The following is an 18466-nucleotide window of genomic DNA, read 5'->3' on the forward strand; positions in this document are numbered from 1 at the left end:
TTTTTTTCCTTTTTGAGACGGAGTTTCACTCTTGTCACCAGGCTGGAGTACAGTGGCACCATCTCAGCTCACTACAACCTCTGCCTCCCAGGTTCAAGCAATTCTCCTTCCTCAGCCTCCCAAGTAGCTGGGATTATAGGCACCCACCACCACACCCAGCCAATTTTTGTGTTTTTAGTAGAGACAGGGTTTCACCATGTTGACCAGGCTGGTCTTGAACTCCTGACTTCAGGTGATCCACCCACCTTGGCCTCCCAAAGTGGTGAGACTCCAGGTGTGAGCCACTATGCCTAGCCGATACCATATTTTTTATATCTTATACAACGCTATTCGTAGTATGTAGTAAACACTCAACACATACTTGTTAAAGGGATGAATAAATATATTTCAAATTTAGATTTTCTCTCTTGGAACATTCAGGAAACTCCTGAAATTATATTGACTATTTAAAAAGTTCATTATCTCTTATGAAAAAAGATAACATTTTAAAATTCTGTAGTGTTGGAGAGTGGTTTTATAAGTTGAAAACTTTGCTTGTTATCATCATTATGTACCTATATATGAAATTACACTGTTATCCTTGTATTAGAAGGACACATACACATTTGAAACTTTGCTTTACATCAGACGCTCTTTCAGGATATCACATTAAGGGGAATGAGAAAATAAATACCTGATTTTATTGATTTGTAAATTGTTTTCAAGTAACTGTAAACAGATAGAACAGCATGAAACAACCAAGAGTATTGAACATAGTATAAGCCTTCCCTTGGTTAATCAGTTATTTACATTTTAACTTTAAACTAACAAATATATTTTCTAGATAACATTTAGGAGACTGGAGAGGAGTATTTTGTAATATCCAGTAAAGTTAGTCATATATTTCTTCAAAAAGTCAGGAGCCATAGTTCCAGGAGTTAGAATTACGCCTTTCTTACAGCATCACATCACTGAGTAATTTTCTATTGGCTAAGATTTAAAATTTCTTTTCCTAGAAGTGAAATATTTTAGCACTTACATTTCGGAGAGTGGGTAATATCATTTAGCAATATACTTCTCTATGAAGACCTTTAGATGTCCAGAAATTACTGTTAATGCTTAATATAAAAGGAGTAATTCACTGAAAGCATTGACTTTTAAAAGTCTTTTGTTCTTTCAAGGTGGTTTCCAGAAGTGCAGAATATTTATTACCAAGGTAATAAAAAAAAGCAATTGCCAACTGGTGACAGCAGTGCCAAATTGGAATCTTTTTTCAACTGTGCTGCTGCACTTATGACTTTACAGCTGCAGGACCTCACTTTAGTCTCCATGCAAGATTTCACGGACTTAATTGCACAACCACCAGTAAGTATGGTTCAGTTCACCAGTATGTATTTACGAATGTATTTATTTTTAATTATTTCAGAGAGGAAAATAATATCCTTATCAGTGAGAGAGCAGAAAGTACATCTTTAGACCTATTACATTTATCTTAAAAGAAAATTGTCAGCCAGGCATGGTGGCACATGTCTGTAGTCCCCACTACTCAAGAGGCTGAGGTGAGAGGAGCACTTGGGTCCAGGAATTTGAGGCTGCAGCGAGCCAAGATTGTGCCATTGCACTCCAGCCTGGACAACAGAGCAAGACTCTGTCTCAAAAAAAAAAAAAGTTAATGTCAATCTGCATGTTTCGGATATATGATTATCATGACTAGAGATGATGATTAGTTAAAATAAGTGAAAATTCCTTTGGGAGGCCGAGATGGGCGGATCACGAGGTCAGGAGATCGAGACCATCCTGGCTAACACGGTGAAACCCCGTCTCTACTAAAAAAATACAAAAAATAGCCGGGCGAGATGGCGGGCGCCTGTAGTCCCAGCTACTCGGGAGGCTGAGGCGAGAGAATGGCGTAAACCCGGGAGGCGGAGCTTGCAGTGAGCTGAGATCTGGCCACTGCACTCCAGCCTGGGCGACAGAGCGAGACTCCGTCTCAACAAAAAAAAAAAAAAATAAGTGAAAATTCACATAATTGGGAAATTTGGGTTATGAAGGCTGGAGAAAGTTACCATGAGGTAACTTTAGCAAAAAAGAAGCTTTTCTGTCTCTGGAAGGAGGTCCTGTTACAGTATGAGCAGGGCCGTGGAATTGGAGTGTTCTCCTCTTGGGCTCTGTCTTGTATGATTCTAGAACTCCACTGCTATGTACACTTGTTTTTCTGGGACTTTGACCCTGTAGTTGACCTGTAGGCCCAATGGATGCTGGATACTATCAACTGTAGCTCAGAATCACTCTTGCTTTTTTTTATTAGAGGTCTTCCTTGGCTTAGCTGTCTGGGTCATAAGAGGAAGTGTGGGTTCCCATGTATTCTAATTGGGACTGGTGTACTACTTAGTCTATCACAATTCATACATATTTATGTATGTAAATTTTTTAATTTTTTTGCAGGATTCTGTTAGAGCTTTTGAACATCCAGGTTTCATCATGAGGCTGATTCTTGATAATGACACCATTAAGTTTGAACCTGAGTTTAGTGACTATATAGATATCTTTCTAAATGTTTATGATGTCATGATTAAAGCTGTCGGTTTTGTGCCAAGAGTTGAGACAAAATTATATTCCAAGTGGGTAAGTAACAAGGATATTAAGATTGCTTGAATTTGCATAATGATATTCATTTCAAGTAAGTTCTGAAAGTTGTAGACAGGTATCCTCTGCTTCATAGAATATAATAGTATTGGCTTATAAGAAAGTTTTGCTAAAAAGCTACCATTTTCCAAATGGCTTCTCTTAAAATATACCTACTTTCCTAGTCTAGTCTTCCTTTGGACTTAGCTGAAAACTTTCTGAGGAGAAGAAATTAAAGTTGTGATCAGGTTTGAAGCAGCCAATGAGTGTTTACTGTAGCTCTCCCACCATTTCCTGTAATCTCATGCCTTGCTGTAGGCCTCCTTATGCTTTTCCAGCTCTGTAAAACTGCCCTCGAATTTATTACTCCCCTCATACACCTTTTTCTGTAATAGTGAGCTCCTTTGTATTTTCAACTCATGATCTAATCTACGACATTTCCACCATAGTTATAGGAATTTAGTATGTGAAATGAGCATGTCTGAAAATTCTTCAACTTGTAATGTTTTCTTGTTTTGTAAGTCCAATCAGAAGCGTTCTCCTTATTTTTCTATTTTTAAAATAACTTATACATATTTGCTGTATATAGAAGAGTGCAGGAAACTAGCGTGTAAAGGCTTCAGTAGTAATAAAGTTAACACCTAAATAGGCACAGCCCATCTTGAGGGATAGAATATTGCTGGTACCTTTAAGCTCTTCCCCTTTGCTCCTTGTTAACATCCTTATCTCTCTATCTTCTAGCAAAAGAATCACTATCTTGAAGTTTGGAGTTTTGGTTCTTAATTTTGAAAAATAGACTTACTACTTGTCTGTTTATTACTAAACAATTTATGTTTAGTTTTTGCATGTCTTTGTATAAGTGGAAACATAAGTAATCGGTGTTTTGCTTATTTCACTTAACATTATATGAAATTATCTATTTTGAGGATATTATCCTTTCCTTTGAGTTTCCAATTTTTTATTATTCTATTTTTATTTTTCAGGAATCCATTAGGTTCTTTTCAAATAGGCCTAGTCATTTTTGATAGTGTTTTATACGTAGTGATGTATTCATTAAGCTTTTACTTCTGTTTACACCGATTAAATATTTTTAATACTCTGTGTGTGATACTACCAGTATCCACAGTTTTTGCTGATCTGATTCTGCTGTTTGCTGACTCCTGCTCCTGGTGGTATATTTCTCTGGGTATTTTTCCTGTATTATTATACTTACGCTTGTAAGAAGTTTATGAAAAAAGTCTTGGAGGCCTTGGTTTAAGTTGATTTCTTTGGAGTTTCCATATTCTTGTGATAGGTGCTCCCCAGGCCCTTGCAGACCAAGGACCATTTTTAGATGAATTCTTGCTTAATGATTTCAAGGACAATACTGGTTGTGCAAATATTCATTCAAATCTGTGTGAAAATAGACTTGTGGTTACAGATTCTTAAAGCAACCATCTTTTGTTTTTTTCCTCTACAGAGAATCAAAGCAAAACCGGGACATTTTTATTTTTCTCGTATTCAAAAACTGTCACCTTTCAGCATTCTGAAGTTTCATCTCCTCAGAACTCTCATTTTAAGATTGTGTCACCCTTCAGTGTTCTTGGCTTTAAGTGGGGATGCCAATTATGACTTCCAACTTTGCTCAAGCTTGAGGCTTTGTTTCCTGGCAGCCCCTCCCATGTATCCACCTTGCCAGAAACTCATTAAAGCAAAGCTTGGAACACCAAGAATCAGTAGAGTCCCCAGGGCAGCTGCTCACTTCTGCACATAATGACCTCTCAACTCATGCTTTCTCTTATTTTGGTCGCTTAGACTTTATTTTTTTTGTTGTTATTTCCTTAGCTATACATTATAAAAGATAAACTCAGCTTTATTCTCCTGGCATATTTATCTGTTTTGAATTGAGTAGTTGTTTTCTGGATATCTATTCCTCATATTACCATAAATAGAAGTCTCTCGAGAAACATACTGCTTACTTTGTCTTTTGTGTAATTCTAGTTCATCTATTGCATTCTTTTCTGTTCTGTTTGTACCCTTTTTCAAGAATGATTTGAAGTAACTTATGAAACAAGACAAATTTAACAAGTTAACAAGAAAAGAATTAGTAGACAAAGGTCAAGTGAAGAAAAGTAACTTTTATAATTATCAAAATGAATGCAGTTGCTATGATTTTATAGTTTGGCCCCAAGCTTCCTGGTTTCTAAAGGAAAGTATGACAAATTTTAATTATGATTAGAACAGTTAATTGAAACTTTTCAGAAAGAGAGTTGTTTTTCATGGTATCAAATTTTGAGAGATAAAGCCTACAGTTGTCATCATTCATGGGTAATGGTCCTGAAACCCTGTGGATCACCATCATCTGGTAACACATTTTATTTTTCAACTTTTATTTTAGGTTCAGAGGTACTTGTGTAAGTTTGTTACATGGGTAAATTGCATGTCATTGAGGTTTGGTATACTAGTGATCCAAATTCCAGGAATCACCATCACCACTCACCATTGTCCCTTGCCCCAGAGATACAGATTCATAATGATGGAGTCAGTACTTAGAAATCAGTACTAGTAAAACAGGCCTAGATGATGCCCTACAAGTGAGATGTAGGGTATCATGAGTAGGATAATTGAACATAGTCTCAGTGATCTTTGACAACAATTGCAGAAATGGAATTCATGTAGCTGTTTCTTATCATAACCTTTGGTAGATATTGAAAGTGAACTAAAATACACTTTTTTTTTTTTTTATGGAAGGTAAACCTGCAATGAGTTAATGCACCATGAGTCCAAGCATATCACTATCTCCGGATCTAATTTGATATGCTTTAGAACATCTGGTGGTGTCTCATACAAAATATCATTTCTCATGACTGTTAATAGGAGATGATTAGATTCATATCAAAATGAATGACCCCGTCTTGCTCTGTCGCCCAGGCTGGAGTGCAGTGGCATGATCTCAGCTCATTGCAAAGCTCTGCCTCCCAGGTTCAAGCGATTGTCCTACCTCAGCCTCCCTGCAAGTAACTGGGATGACAGGCACCCACCACCATGCCCAGCTAATTTTTGTATTTTTAGTAGAAACAGAGTTTCACCATGTTGGCCAGGATGGGTCTGGATCTCTTGACCTCGTGGTCTGCCCGCCTCGGCCTCCAAAAGTGCTGGGATTACAGGCATGAGCCACCATGCCTGGCCCCAAAATTATACTTTCTAAAATAGTTTTGAAGTCCTAGTATCCAATTCTGTTTAGAAAGGTAGGCCAATAGGCTTTACAAATTAGGTAGGCTATTAATAAATTTAAGAAACAGCCTATAGTGAATATTAGTTATCTTCACATGAGATCAAGTAATTTTACATTGCACACAGTACATTATATAGATTGCTTTATCTTAAAAATTTCTGTTTTCCAAAAAGATGATACCAAGTATCTAACGAGCCCAGGGGTGAAACGGTGGTGGGATTCAGTGATGTTATCATGAAGTATCTAGTTCTAAGCAAGATGATTTCCTGAAGGGCCCACTGGGGGAATAGTAGGCAAGTGCCCCCTGGATAACTGAGAAAATTACCCAGTTACCTAAAGAAGCCTTTGATGCTATCAATTTGAATGTTGTAGAATGTCCACGGCAGACATGATTTTGTTTTGTTACAATGTAAATAAAATCTGGACAACAGGTAGAGCATATGTATATTTAAAAGTAAGTTGAGGACGAGCATGGTGGGTCACGCCTGTAATCCCAGTACTTTGGGAGGGCGAGGTGGATGGATCACCTAAGGTCAGGAGTTTGAGATCAGCCTGGCCAACATGGTGAAACCCCGTCTGTACTAAAACTACAAAAATCAGCCGGGCGTGGTGGTGGGCACCTGTAATTCCAGCTACTCGGGAGGCTGAGGCAGGAGAATTGCTTGAACCCAGGAGGCAGAGGTTGCAGTGAGCTGAGATAGTGCTGAGATAGTGCCGCTGCACTCCAGCCTGGGCGAAAGAGTGAGACCCTGTCTCAAAAAAAAAAAAAAAAGATTAGGTTGGTTCAGATAATAAACCATGTGGGCATATTTACTTGTCCTCTAAAATGGAAAGAAAAGGAGATAAACTGCTAAGATTTGTTTGCTTATTTAAAATTATTGTTTGGTCCATCCTTGTCTACAATTATTATAATCCTGAGAGCAGAATGCACATTTTGCAGCTAAGGATTTTCATCTGCTGTAGTTGCTGTTCACAGAATCAAAGATCAAAGGTCAGTGAATAAGTAAACTTTCTTTGATCCAGATAGATTTCCTCTCAATGTGAAAAAGTATTGTTTAAAGATTATGATGATATGACATTGAACTCTAGTGTATTTCTGTCAACAATGAACAATGCAAGCACTGCCTTATAAAGCTAGCATATACGATTGTACAAAGTGTGGCTTTTTCTGTGTTCATAAATGGAAATAACTATGTAAAAATGTCCATACTACCCAAAGTGATCTCCAGATTTAATGCGATCTCTATCAAAATACCAATGACATTCTGCCTAGAAGTAGAAAAAAAAATCTTAAAATTCATATGAAATCACAAAAGACCCTGAATGCCAAAGCAATCTTGAGCAAAAAGAACAAAGTTGGAGGCATCATACTACCTTACTTCAAAACAGACTACAAGCAGGAGGCAGAAGGGATCCTGGAGAGTTAGGGAAACACTTCCTCCTGCACACCAGCTCCCTGGCCTGGGACAGTCCCAGCGCCCTCACATCTGCCCAGCACCACCACCCTTCCTCTTTTCTCCCTACTTTCCCCATTGGTGACCGCCTTCACCCCCACACCACTGATCTGTTTGGCCCTCCAGGTCCCCTCTCTACCTGACCTCCCATCTCCCCCTGCTGAGCCAGGCTGGTTTCGGAAATGCCTTTACAGCAGCAGGCAAAGTGAAACCTAGAGCTAGGGAAGGTGTTCACAGTACCTATTAGATGGTTTCAAAACCCCTGAAGGCAAAAGAAGAGCTGCTCTATGAAGTCCAGATAGTCCTAAAACTCCAAAAATCTCCCTCAGAAAAACGCCATATGATACATCCCTTGGTCTGCTCAACAAGAAGTTCATTCAGCTCCTGAGCCAGTCTCTCCATGGAGTCTTGGATTTGAACAAGGCAGAAAAAGTGCTAAAAGTTCAAAAGAGAAGGACTTACGGTATCACCAACATTCAAAGCATCTCCTTCATTAAGAAGTCTAAAAACAGGTGTGGTGGCTCATGCCTGTAATCCCAGCACTTTGGGAGGCTGAGGTGGGCAGATCACAAAGTCAAGAGACCGAGACCATCCTGGCCAACATGGTGAAACCCTGTCTCTGCTGAAAAGACAAAAATTAGCTGGGCATGGTGGCGTGTGCCTGTAGTCCCAGCTGCTCTGGAGGTTGAGGCAGGAGAATCACTTGAACTCGGGAAGTGGAGGTTGTAGTGAGCCAAGATCACGCCACTGCACTCCAGCTTGGCAACAGAGCAAGACTCTGTCTTAAAAACAAAAAAAACAAAAAAAAAAAGAAAAGAAGAAAACATGCAGTAGGCTGCAGTCTGTCTGAGGATGAGGGCATGCTGGTCCAGTGTCAAGGCCTGTCAAAAGAAGCAACCAAGCTGAGTCAGGAAGAGAAAAAATTAGATGAACTGATCCAGAGCTGCACCCTGGACCTCAAACTATTAACCACAGATTCAGATAATCAAAGGTTAGTTTATGTTATGTATCAAGATATTTGAAAACTTAGTGGCCTTAAAGACCAAACCGTTACAAGTTGTGAAAGCCCCTCCAGAAACAAGACTTGAAGCCCTTGACTCAATAGAGAGCCTACAAATATGTTTGGTAAGTACCCAAGGACCCATTGAGGTTTACTCTTGTCCAGAAGAGATGGAAACACACAATCCAGTGAAAACAAACAACCAAGACCACAATGGGAATATCTCTAAACCCAATTCCAAAGACTTGGATTCAGCCAACTGAGGACATAGGAATTGGTCAATTTCTATAGCAAACCTTTCTCCCTTGGCCTCCCCAGCCAACGTTTTACAGCAGACTGTGAACCAAATTCCTTCTAACCTAGAAGGACCATTTGTGAACTTTACTGCCTCCCCTGCTGCAAGAGGACTGTCTCCTGAGCCTTGGGGAGGAGGAAGGCATCAGTGATCTCTTTGATGCTGATGATTTGGAAAAGCTTCCACTGGTGGAAGACTTCAAGGATGGTTGATTGTGCTTCATGTGCCTTCTTACAAATCAATACTTTTTTATCATGGGACCAGAACATCTGTCATGCAATGTGGTCCCTTCCTACCCTCTTCCTCCAAGAAATTATCATGAAGTAAACTACAGACTTCTGAAGAAAGCTGACATTTTAATGAATTTAAAAAAATAACTTGAGATGGCCGAATAGGAACAGCTCCAGTCTCCAACTCCCAGTGCGAGTGACACAGAAGACCGGTGATTTCTGCATTTTCAACTGAGGTACTGGGGTCATCTCTCTAGGGAGTGCCGGACAATCGGTGCTGGTCAGCTGCTGCAGCCTGACCAGCGTGAGCTGAAGCAGGGCGAGGCATCGCCTCACCTGGAAGCGCAAGGGGGAAGGAAATCCGTTTTCCTAGCCGGGGAACTGAGACACATAACACCTGGAAAATCGGGTAACTCCCACCCCAATACTGCGCTTTAAGGAAACAGGCACACCAGGAGAATATATCCCACACCTGGCAGGGAGGGTCCCACGCCCACGGAGCCTCCCTCACTGCTAACACAGCAGTCTGCGGGGATCTATCCGCAAGGTAGCAGCGAGGCTGGGGGGGGGCGCCCGCCATTGCTGAGGCTTAAGTAGGTAAACAAAGCCGCTGGGAAGCTCCAGCTGGGTGGAGCTCACAGCAGCTCAAGGAAACCTGCCTGTCTCTGTAGACTCCACCTCTGGGGACAGCCCACAGCTGAGGTCCAATAGGGAAAGCAGCGGGGGCCGGTGCAGAGGTGAACGACTCTGTCTGACAGCTTTGGGGAGAGCCGTGGATCTCCCAACGCGGAGGTTGAGATCCGAGAACGGACAGACTGCCTGCTCAGGTGGGTCCCTGACCCCTGAGTAGCCTAGCTGGGAGACATCCCCCACTAGGGGCAGTCAGACACCCCACACCTCACAGGGTGGAGTCATCCCTGAGAGGAAACTTCCAAAGGAAGAATCAGACAGGTACACTCGCTGTTCAGCAATATTCTATCTTCGGCAACCTCTGCTGCTGATACCCAGGCAAACAGGGTCTGGAGTGGACCTCAAGCAATCTCCAACAGACCAACAGACAGTCCTTCTGACTGTCAGACGGAAAACTATCAAACAGGAAGGACACCTACACCAAAACCCCATCAGTACATCACCGTCATCAAAGACCAGAGACAGATAAAATCACAAAGATGGGGAAGAAGCAGGGCAGGAAAGCTGGAAATTCAAAAAATAAGAGCGCATCTCCCCCTGCAAAGGAACGCAGCCCATCGCCAGCAACGGATCAAAGCTGGTCAGAGAATGACTTTGACGAGATGAGAGAAGAAGGCTTCAGCCCATCAAACTTCTCAGAGCTAAAGGAGGAATTACGTACCCAGCGCAAAGAAACTAAAAATCTTGAAAAAAGAGTGGAAGAATTGACAGCTAGACTAATTAATGCAGAGAAGATCATAAAGGAAATGACAGAGATGAAAACCATGACACGAGAAATACGTGACAAATGCACAAGCTTCAGTAACCGACTCGATCAACTGGAAGAAAGAGTATCAGCGATTGAGGATCAAATGAATGAAATGAAGCGAGAAGAGAAACCAAAAGAAAAAAGAAGAAAAAGAAATGAACAAAGCCTGCAAGAAGTATGGGATTATGTAAAAAGACCAAATCTACATCTGATTGGGGTGCCTGAAAGTGAGGGGGAAAATGGAACCAAGTTGGAAAACACTCTTCAGGATATCATCCAGGAGAACTTCCCCAACCTAGTAGGGCAGGCCAACATTCAAATTCAGGAAATACAGAGAACGCCACAAAGATACTCCTCCAGAAGAGCAACTCCAAGAACATAATTGCCAGATTCACCAAAGTTGAAATGAAGGAAAAATCTTAAGGGCAGCCAGAGAGAAAGGTCGGGTTACCCACAAAGGGAAGCCCATCAGACTAACAGCAGATCTCTCGGCAGAAACTCTACAAGCCAGAAGAGAGTGGGGGCCAATATTCAACGTTCTTAAAGAAAAGAATTTTCAACCCAGAATTTCATATCCAGCCAAACTAAGTTTCATAAGTGAAGGAGAAATAAAATCCTTTACAGATAAGCAAATGCTTAGAGATTTTGTCACCACCAGGCCTGCCTTACAAGAGACCCTGAAGGAAGCCCTAAACATGGAAAGGAACAACTGGTACCAGCCATTGCAAAAACATGCCAAAATGTAAAGACCATCGAGGCTAGGAAGAAACTGCATCAACTAATGAGCAAAATAACCAGTTAATATCATAATGACAGGATCAAGTTCACACATAACAATATTAACCTTAAATGTAAATGGACTAAATGCTCCAATTAAAAGACACAGACTGGCAAACTGGATAAAGAGTCAAGACCCATCTCACATGCAGAGACATACATAGGCTCAAAATAAAGGGATGGAGGAAGATCTACCAAGCAAATGGAGAACAAAAAAAAGCAGGGGTTGCAATCCTAGTCTCTGATAAAACAGACTTTAAACCATCAAAGATCAAAAGAGACAAAGAAGGCCATTACATAATGGTAAAGGGATCAATTCAACAGGAAGAGCTAACTCTCCTAAATATTTATGCACCCAATACAGGAGCACCCAGATTCATAAAGCAAGTCCTTAGAGACCTACAAAGAGACTTAGACTCCCATACAATAATAATGGGAGATTTCAACACTCCACTGTCAACATTAGACAGATCAACGAGACAGAAAGTTAACAAGGATATCCAGGAATTGAACTCGTCTCTGCACCAAGCGGACCTAATAGACATCTATAGAACTCTCCACCCCAAATCAACAGAATATACATTCTTCTCAGCACCACATCGCACTTATTCCAAAATTGACCACATAATTGGAAGTAAAGCACTCCTCAGCAATGTACAAGAACAGAAATTATAACAAACTGTCTCTCAGACCACAGTGCAATCAAACTAGAACTCAGGACTAAGAAACTCAATCAAAACCGCTCAACTACATGGAAACTGACAACCTGCTCCTGAATGACTACTGGGTACATAACGAAATGAAAGCAGAAATAAAGATGTTCTTTGAAACCAATGAGAACAAAGATACAACATACCAGAATCTCTGGGACACATTTAAAGCAGTGTGTAGAGGGAAATTTATAGCACTAAATGCCCACAAGAGAAAGCAGGAAAGATCTAAAATTGACACTTTAACATCACAATTAAAAGAACTAGAGAGGCAAGAGCAAACACATTCAAAAGCTAGCAGAAGGCAAGAAATAACTAAGATCAGAGCAGAACTGAAGGAGATAGAGTCACAAAAAACCCTCCAAAAAATCAATGAATCCAGGAGTTGGTTTTTTGAAAAGATCAACAAAATTGACAGACCGCTAGCAAGACTAATAAAGAAGAAAAGAGAGAGGAATCAAATAGACGCAATAAAAAATGATAAAGGGGATATCACCACCGACCCCACAGAAATACAAACAACCATCAGAGAATACTATAAATGCCTCTACGCAAATCAACTAGAAAATCTAGAAGAAATGGATAATTTCTGGACACTTACACTCTCCCAAGACTGAAACAGGAAGAAGTTGAATCCCTGAACAGACCAATAGCAGGCTCTGAAATTGAGGCAACAATTAATAGCCTACGCACGAAAAAAAGTCCAGGACCAGATGGATTCACAGCTGAATTCTACCAGAGGTACAAGGAGGAACTGGTACCATTCCTTCTGAAACTATTCCAATCAATAGAAAAAGAGGGAATCCTCCCTAACTCATTTTATGAGGCCAACATCATCCTGATACCAAAGCCTGGCAGAGACACAACAAAAAAAGAGAATTTTAGACCAATATCGCTGATGAACATCGATGCAAAAATTCTCAATAAAATACTGGCAAACCGGATTCAGCAGCACATCAAAAAGCTTATCCACCATGATCAAGTGGGCTTCATCCCTGGGATGCAAGGCTGGTTCAACATTCGCAAATCAATAAACGTAATCCAGCATATAAACAGAACCAAAGACAAGAACCACATGATTATCTCAATAGATGCAGAAAAGGCTTTTGACAAAATTCAACAGCCCTTTATGCTAAAAGCGCTCAATAGATTCGGTATTGATGGAACGTACCTCAAAATAATAAGAGCTATTTACGACAAACCCACAGCTAATATCATACTGAATGGGCAAAAACTGGAAAAATTCCCTTTGAAAACTGGCACAAGACAGGGATGCCTCTCTCACCACTCCTATTCAACATAGTGTTGGAAGTTCTGGCTAGGGCAATCAGGCAAGAGAAAGAAATCAAGGGTATCCAGTTAGGAAAAGAAGAAGTCAAGTTGTCCCTGTTTGCAGATGACATGATTGTATATTTAGAAAACCCCATTGTCTCAGCCCAAAATCTCCTTAAGCTGATAAGCAACTTCAGCAAAGTCTCAGGATACAAAATTAATGTGCAAAAATCACAAGCATTCTTATACACCAGTAACAGACAAGCAGAGAGCCAAATCAGGAATGAACTTCCATTCACAATTGCTTCAAAGAGAATAAAATACCTAGGAATCCAGCTTACAAGGGATGTGAAGGACCTCTTCAAGGAGAACTACAAACCACTGCTCAGTGAAATAAAAGAGGACACAAACAAATGGAAGAACATACCATGCTCATGGATAGGAAGAATCAATATCGTGAAAATGGCCATACTGCCCAAGGTTATTTATAGATTCAATGCCATCCCCATCAAGCTACCAATGACTTCTTCACAGAATTGGAAAAAAAACTGCTTTAAAGTTCATATGGAACCAAAAAAGAGCCCGCATTGCCAAGACAATCCTAGGTCAAAAGGACAAAGCTGGAGGCGTCACGCTACCTGACTTCAAACTATACTACAAGGCTACAGTAACCAAAACAGCGTGGTACTGGTACCACAACAGAGAAATAGACCAATGGAACAGAACAGAGTCCTCAGAAGTAATACCACACATCTACAGCCATCTGATCTTTGACAAACCTGAGAGAAACAAGAAATGGGGAAAGGATTCCCTATTTAATAAATGGTGCTGGGAAAATTGGCTAGCCATAAGTAGAAAGCTGAAACTGGATCCTTTCCTTACCCCTTATACGAAAATTAATTCAAGATGGATTAGAGACTTAAATGTTAGACCTAATACCATAAAAACCGTAGAAGAAAATCTAGGTAGTACCATTCAGGACATAGGCATGGGCAAGGACTTCATGTCTAAAACACCAAAAGCAACGGCATCAAAAGCCAAAATTGACAAATGGGATCTAATTAAACTAAAGAGCTTTTGCACAGCAAAAGAAACTACCATCAGAGTGAACAGGCAATGTACAGAATGTGAGAAAATTTTTGCAACCTACTCATCTGACAAAGGGCTAATATCCAGAATCTACAAAGAACTCAAACAAATATACAAGAAAAAAAACAACCCCATCAAAAAGTGGGCAAAGGATATGAACAGACATTTCTCAAAAGAAGACATGCATACAGCCAACAGACACATGAAAAAATGCTCATCATCACTGGCCATCAGAGAAATGCAAATCAAAACCACAATGAGATACCATCTCACACCAGTTAGAATGGCAATCATTAAGAAGTCAGGAAACAATAGATGTTGGAGAGGATGTGGAGAAATAGGAACACTTTTACACTATTGGTGGGATTGTAAACTAGTTCAACCATTATGGAAAACAGTATGGCGATTCCTCAAGGATCTAGAACTAGATGTACCATATGACCCAGCCATCCCACTACTGGGTATATACCAAAGGATTATAAATTACTCTACTACAAAGACACATGCACACGTATGTTTATTGCGGCACTATTCACAATAGCAAAGACTTGGAATCAACCCAAATGTCCATCTGTGACAGACTGGATTAAGAAAATGTGGCACATATACACCATGGAATACTATGCAGCCATCAAAAAGGATGAGTTTGCGTCCTTTGTAGGGACATGGATGCAGCTGGAACCATCATTCTTAGCAAACTATCACAAGAAGAGAAACCAAACACCGCATGTTCTCACTCATAGGTGGGAACTGAACAATGAGATCACTTGGACTCGGGAAGGGGACATCACACACTGGGGCCTATCATGGGGAGGGGGGAGGAGGGAGGGATTGCATTGGGGAGTTATACATGATATAAACGTATGCACATGTACCCTAGAACTTAAAGTATAATAAAAAATAAAAATAAAAAAAAAATAACTTGTCTAAATGCACAGTTGCAGGTTCCTTTGGGAAAACCCTGCTTTGCTCCAGGCTCCATGATCTCCTGGATAAGTAAGCAAGTGAAAAAATGTGCAATCAGTTGTTTCTCGCACTAACTTTTTCTTCCTCCCTTCCTTCTTCGTGGATTTGCTTGCTGTGCCTGACAGATGGGCTGTAGAATGGGGTCTGGCCACCTGGCCCACTGATAAACAAAGATCTTCCTTAATAGCATTTCAAGCTGTCCCTTTTCCACAGAATGTATGCCTTTGGGGTATGCTAATATGGAATAGAACTGCACCAAATGCAAACGTGAAGTCATGCAAAAGTATGAAATGGACTTCTGCTCTTCTTAGGAATATTTAAATTCAATTTAAGCTCTGGACTCTGTGTCCCAGTAGTAGGGGACATAAAACTTCCTCAAAACCCTGAAAACCTCCATAGCCTTTAGGATGAAGAATCTGTTTTCAAATATACTTGTTGCAGTTACAGAAGACTCATATAGTTCTGCCACTCTAACCTGTTGTGGATTTTTCTGTCTCCAAAAACTATGCCCACTCCCCTATCCCTAGCATATTTGTGACTTTCCAGTTGATTTGTAGCAAATGCCTACTTAGTTCTTTGTGGATTGTTTTAGACTTTTTATTTTTTAGCTGTCGTTTATGTATTCCTATGGTATTCATCACCATATCAATTTAATTGCTTACTTTGAAGGAAATTTTACAAATTCACATTACATAAGCAGAGGGACAGAACCTCTACTGATTAGAACATCTAAACCTGTGTGATCTAAGGTTTATCAGGCTCTGCAAGAAGCATTGTCCCATCTTACTTCCACTCCCAGCTTGGAGCAAGTCAGTCCTGGGGCTTGCTGACATGAGTGACCCGTTGGAAAGGAGAACCATGTCACATGATGTAACACTCCCAAGGAGCAGCAGGCATGGATCCCTTAATCCTTGGGCTTCCCACACCCCTATTACTGGGAAAGGACTCTCTTAATGCTGCACTTAGAGAGCACTTCTCAGGATGGGGTCAGCTGGAGAGGTCTCGAGGGAGAAAGACATCCCTATTGTGTGAGTGGCATTTTCTTAAGCTGGCAGGAACAGGGGGCTCCCACTGTGTCAGGGACTGTAATCATTCTGGCTAGACCGTGTTCCCCTTCCTCTATGAAGGAATGAGTTGGACCAAGGAAAGCTAGGATGTAGAAAACGGAGCAAAAGAATGCCAGGGCATTTCCCGCTTTACTCTTCAGGAATGGTGTCCCATGTTGGAGGGTTTGTGTCAGCTGCAAATCCTACCAGTTATGTTGAAGAATAGCTTTCCCATTGGCAGGAGGCAATGGCCATCTCCCACTGATAACACAGCATAGTATCGTCAATCCGTTTTTTGGATACTAAGGACTGTGGGGATAAGGGAGTCAGATAAAGAACAAAACCTCAAAATGAACAGTTAAATTGAAATGCTATGTGCCTGACTCAGTGGCAGGCACACAGTAGGCACTCGACTCATACGTGTTTAATTGAATTGAAAATATCCCTTAGGAAATAAAAACAAACCAAACACAAAAGTCCCAGCCAGTTTACTCCAGGTAGATTTCTACAATATGCAAAGTGGTTTTGGGGTCAAGACATATGACACTAGTGCTTTAAACTCTTTGTGTGGGTATGCATGGGTGTATGTTTGGGAAAAAAACAAAGGTGAAGACTATCTGCCTTTTTCTTCTTCAGCCTCTATCTGTGGTCTCCTCCCTTCACACACACTGGACTTGGTACAAAACATCGGTATGGTCTGAGAGGAAGCATTGGGGTGGAGGAGGGAGAGGGAGCTTTGTGTCGTCTACCGGAAATGCACTGTGGTTTTTTTCCTGTATGGGAAACCATTCATGTCAAGCTTTTCCCCCATTTCCCATGTCTATGTCATCTGGTTAGCTGCCTCTACTTTCAGCTTTGTGTAATTATCTTTACCAGCTGCAGAAAGCTGATTTTTTCCGTCTAAAGACCGAACTCACCTGGCTAGGTTATTGTGTGTTTTGTTGAAATTTTTGGAAGGTAATGCCATATTTATTGTTTTAAAAACTAAAGGAATCCTAGTAAATCTTAAAAGTTTCTTCATGTATAAGATGTTTCCAGTTGCTGGGCTTAACTGGTGTACATTAATTAGATGTTCATACTGTATTCTTGCATTAGTCATTTTCTTTTTGACTTAGTATCTGATCACACAAAGTGAGTTAGTAAGTGCCACAGTTTGGCATTACTTGAAGTTCTAAGTATGCAGGTTTCCTGGTACCATCGGTCGCTGCTATTAAAGCTCACATGTTATGTGGCTGAAAGTGACAAGTGTGCAAATTATGACTGCATAAACCTTAGAAAATAAAATGTATAAAGGGCAACACATTAGCGTGGCAGTGTTAGGTGTGTGTTTATATGTACAGGGTTGTGCATAGCAATTGTTTTATTGAAGTTGATATGTAGTTTTCTCACATTTTTATTATTTAGCAATTTTGTACAAAAGTAGCAACTAATTTGTAAACACTGCCAGAATATTTTCTAGCTGGTTTGTAATTTTTTTTGTTATTTTGTTTTGTTTTGTTTTTGTTGTGGTTCTTGTTTTCACTTTTGTTTGTGTGTAGATCTGTAAATAAAATTGCAGTAGTTACAGCTTAAGCTTTCAGGAAAAAGAAAATAGAATTCACTGTGTGCATGACAACTCATGTGTATGAGACGGAGGGATTTGAAGGAAGGTTCCTTGCAGAGAAAGTTGGGTGGCAATTGTCAGCATGTAGGAATTTATTTTCCTACAGGGTACATGATTTGGTAGAAAGGAAATATTTCTCCCAAAATTCGGAGTAGGCAAACTATGAGCCAGTTTAGCTTTGTGTTGTATGCTAGTTTAAAAAAGAAAGTATGTAATGTAATGTACAAAACAACCAAGAAAAAGCTTTTATGATGAATTTCGTCAATAGATTTGTTACAGGGTGACCTGTTCCCTAGCTGTGATCACTTCAAACGGGTGTAATTTGAAAAAATGTATGGTAAAGTATCAATAAAATAATTTTACATATTTAAATATATATATCCGCACACACACATATACACTACAAAGCTGTAGTAACCAAAACATCATAGTACTGGCATAAAAACAAACACATAGACCAATGGAACAGCATAACCTAGAAATAAATCCACACTTCTACAATAACTTTTTTTTTTCAAGACAGGGTCTTACTCTGTTGCCCAGGTTGGAGTGGAGTGGCATGGTCATGGCTCGCTGCAGCCCTGATCTCCTGGGCTCAGGTGATTCTCTCACCTCAGTACCCTTGGAGTAGCTGGGACTACAGATTTACACTACCACAAATTTTTTGTGTTATTTGTGGAGATGGGGTTTCACCATGTTGCTCAGACTGGTCTTGAACTCCTGGGCTCAAGTGATCTGCCTGCCTTGGCCTCCCAAAGTGCTGGGATT

At 40.4% G+C, this 18466-nt stretch overlaps 1 protein-coding gene and 1 pseudogene across 1 annotated transcript in view; both read left to right on the forward strand.

Moving 5' to 3' along the window:
- Nucleotides 1-18466, forward strand: part of DNAH7 (dynein axonemal heavy chain 7) — a 341498-nt gene that overhangs the window by 61336 nt on the left and 261696 nt on the right. The window contains exons 11-12 of the mRNA XM_033230791.1: nucleotides 1161-1344; nucleotides 2425-2604. Of these exons, the coding sequence (XP_033086682.1) occupies nucleotides 1161-1344; nucleotides 2425-2604 (364 nt within the window). The remainder of the gene's footprint in view (nucleotides 1-1160; nucleotides 1345-2424; nucleotides 2605-18466) is intronic.
- Nucleotides 7455-8779, forward strand: LOC117095208 (annotated as a pseudogene).

Source organism: Trachypithecus francoisi, unplaced genomic scaffold (assembly GCF_009764315.1).
Source record: "Trachypithecus francoisi isolate TF-2019V2 unplaced genomic scaffold, Tfra_2.0 Lachesis_group13, whole genome shotgun sequence".
Taxonomy (NCBI): domain Eukaryota; kingdom Metazoa; phylum Chordata; class Mammalia; order Primates; family Cercopithecidae; genus Trachypithecus; species Trachypithecus francoisi.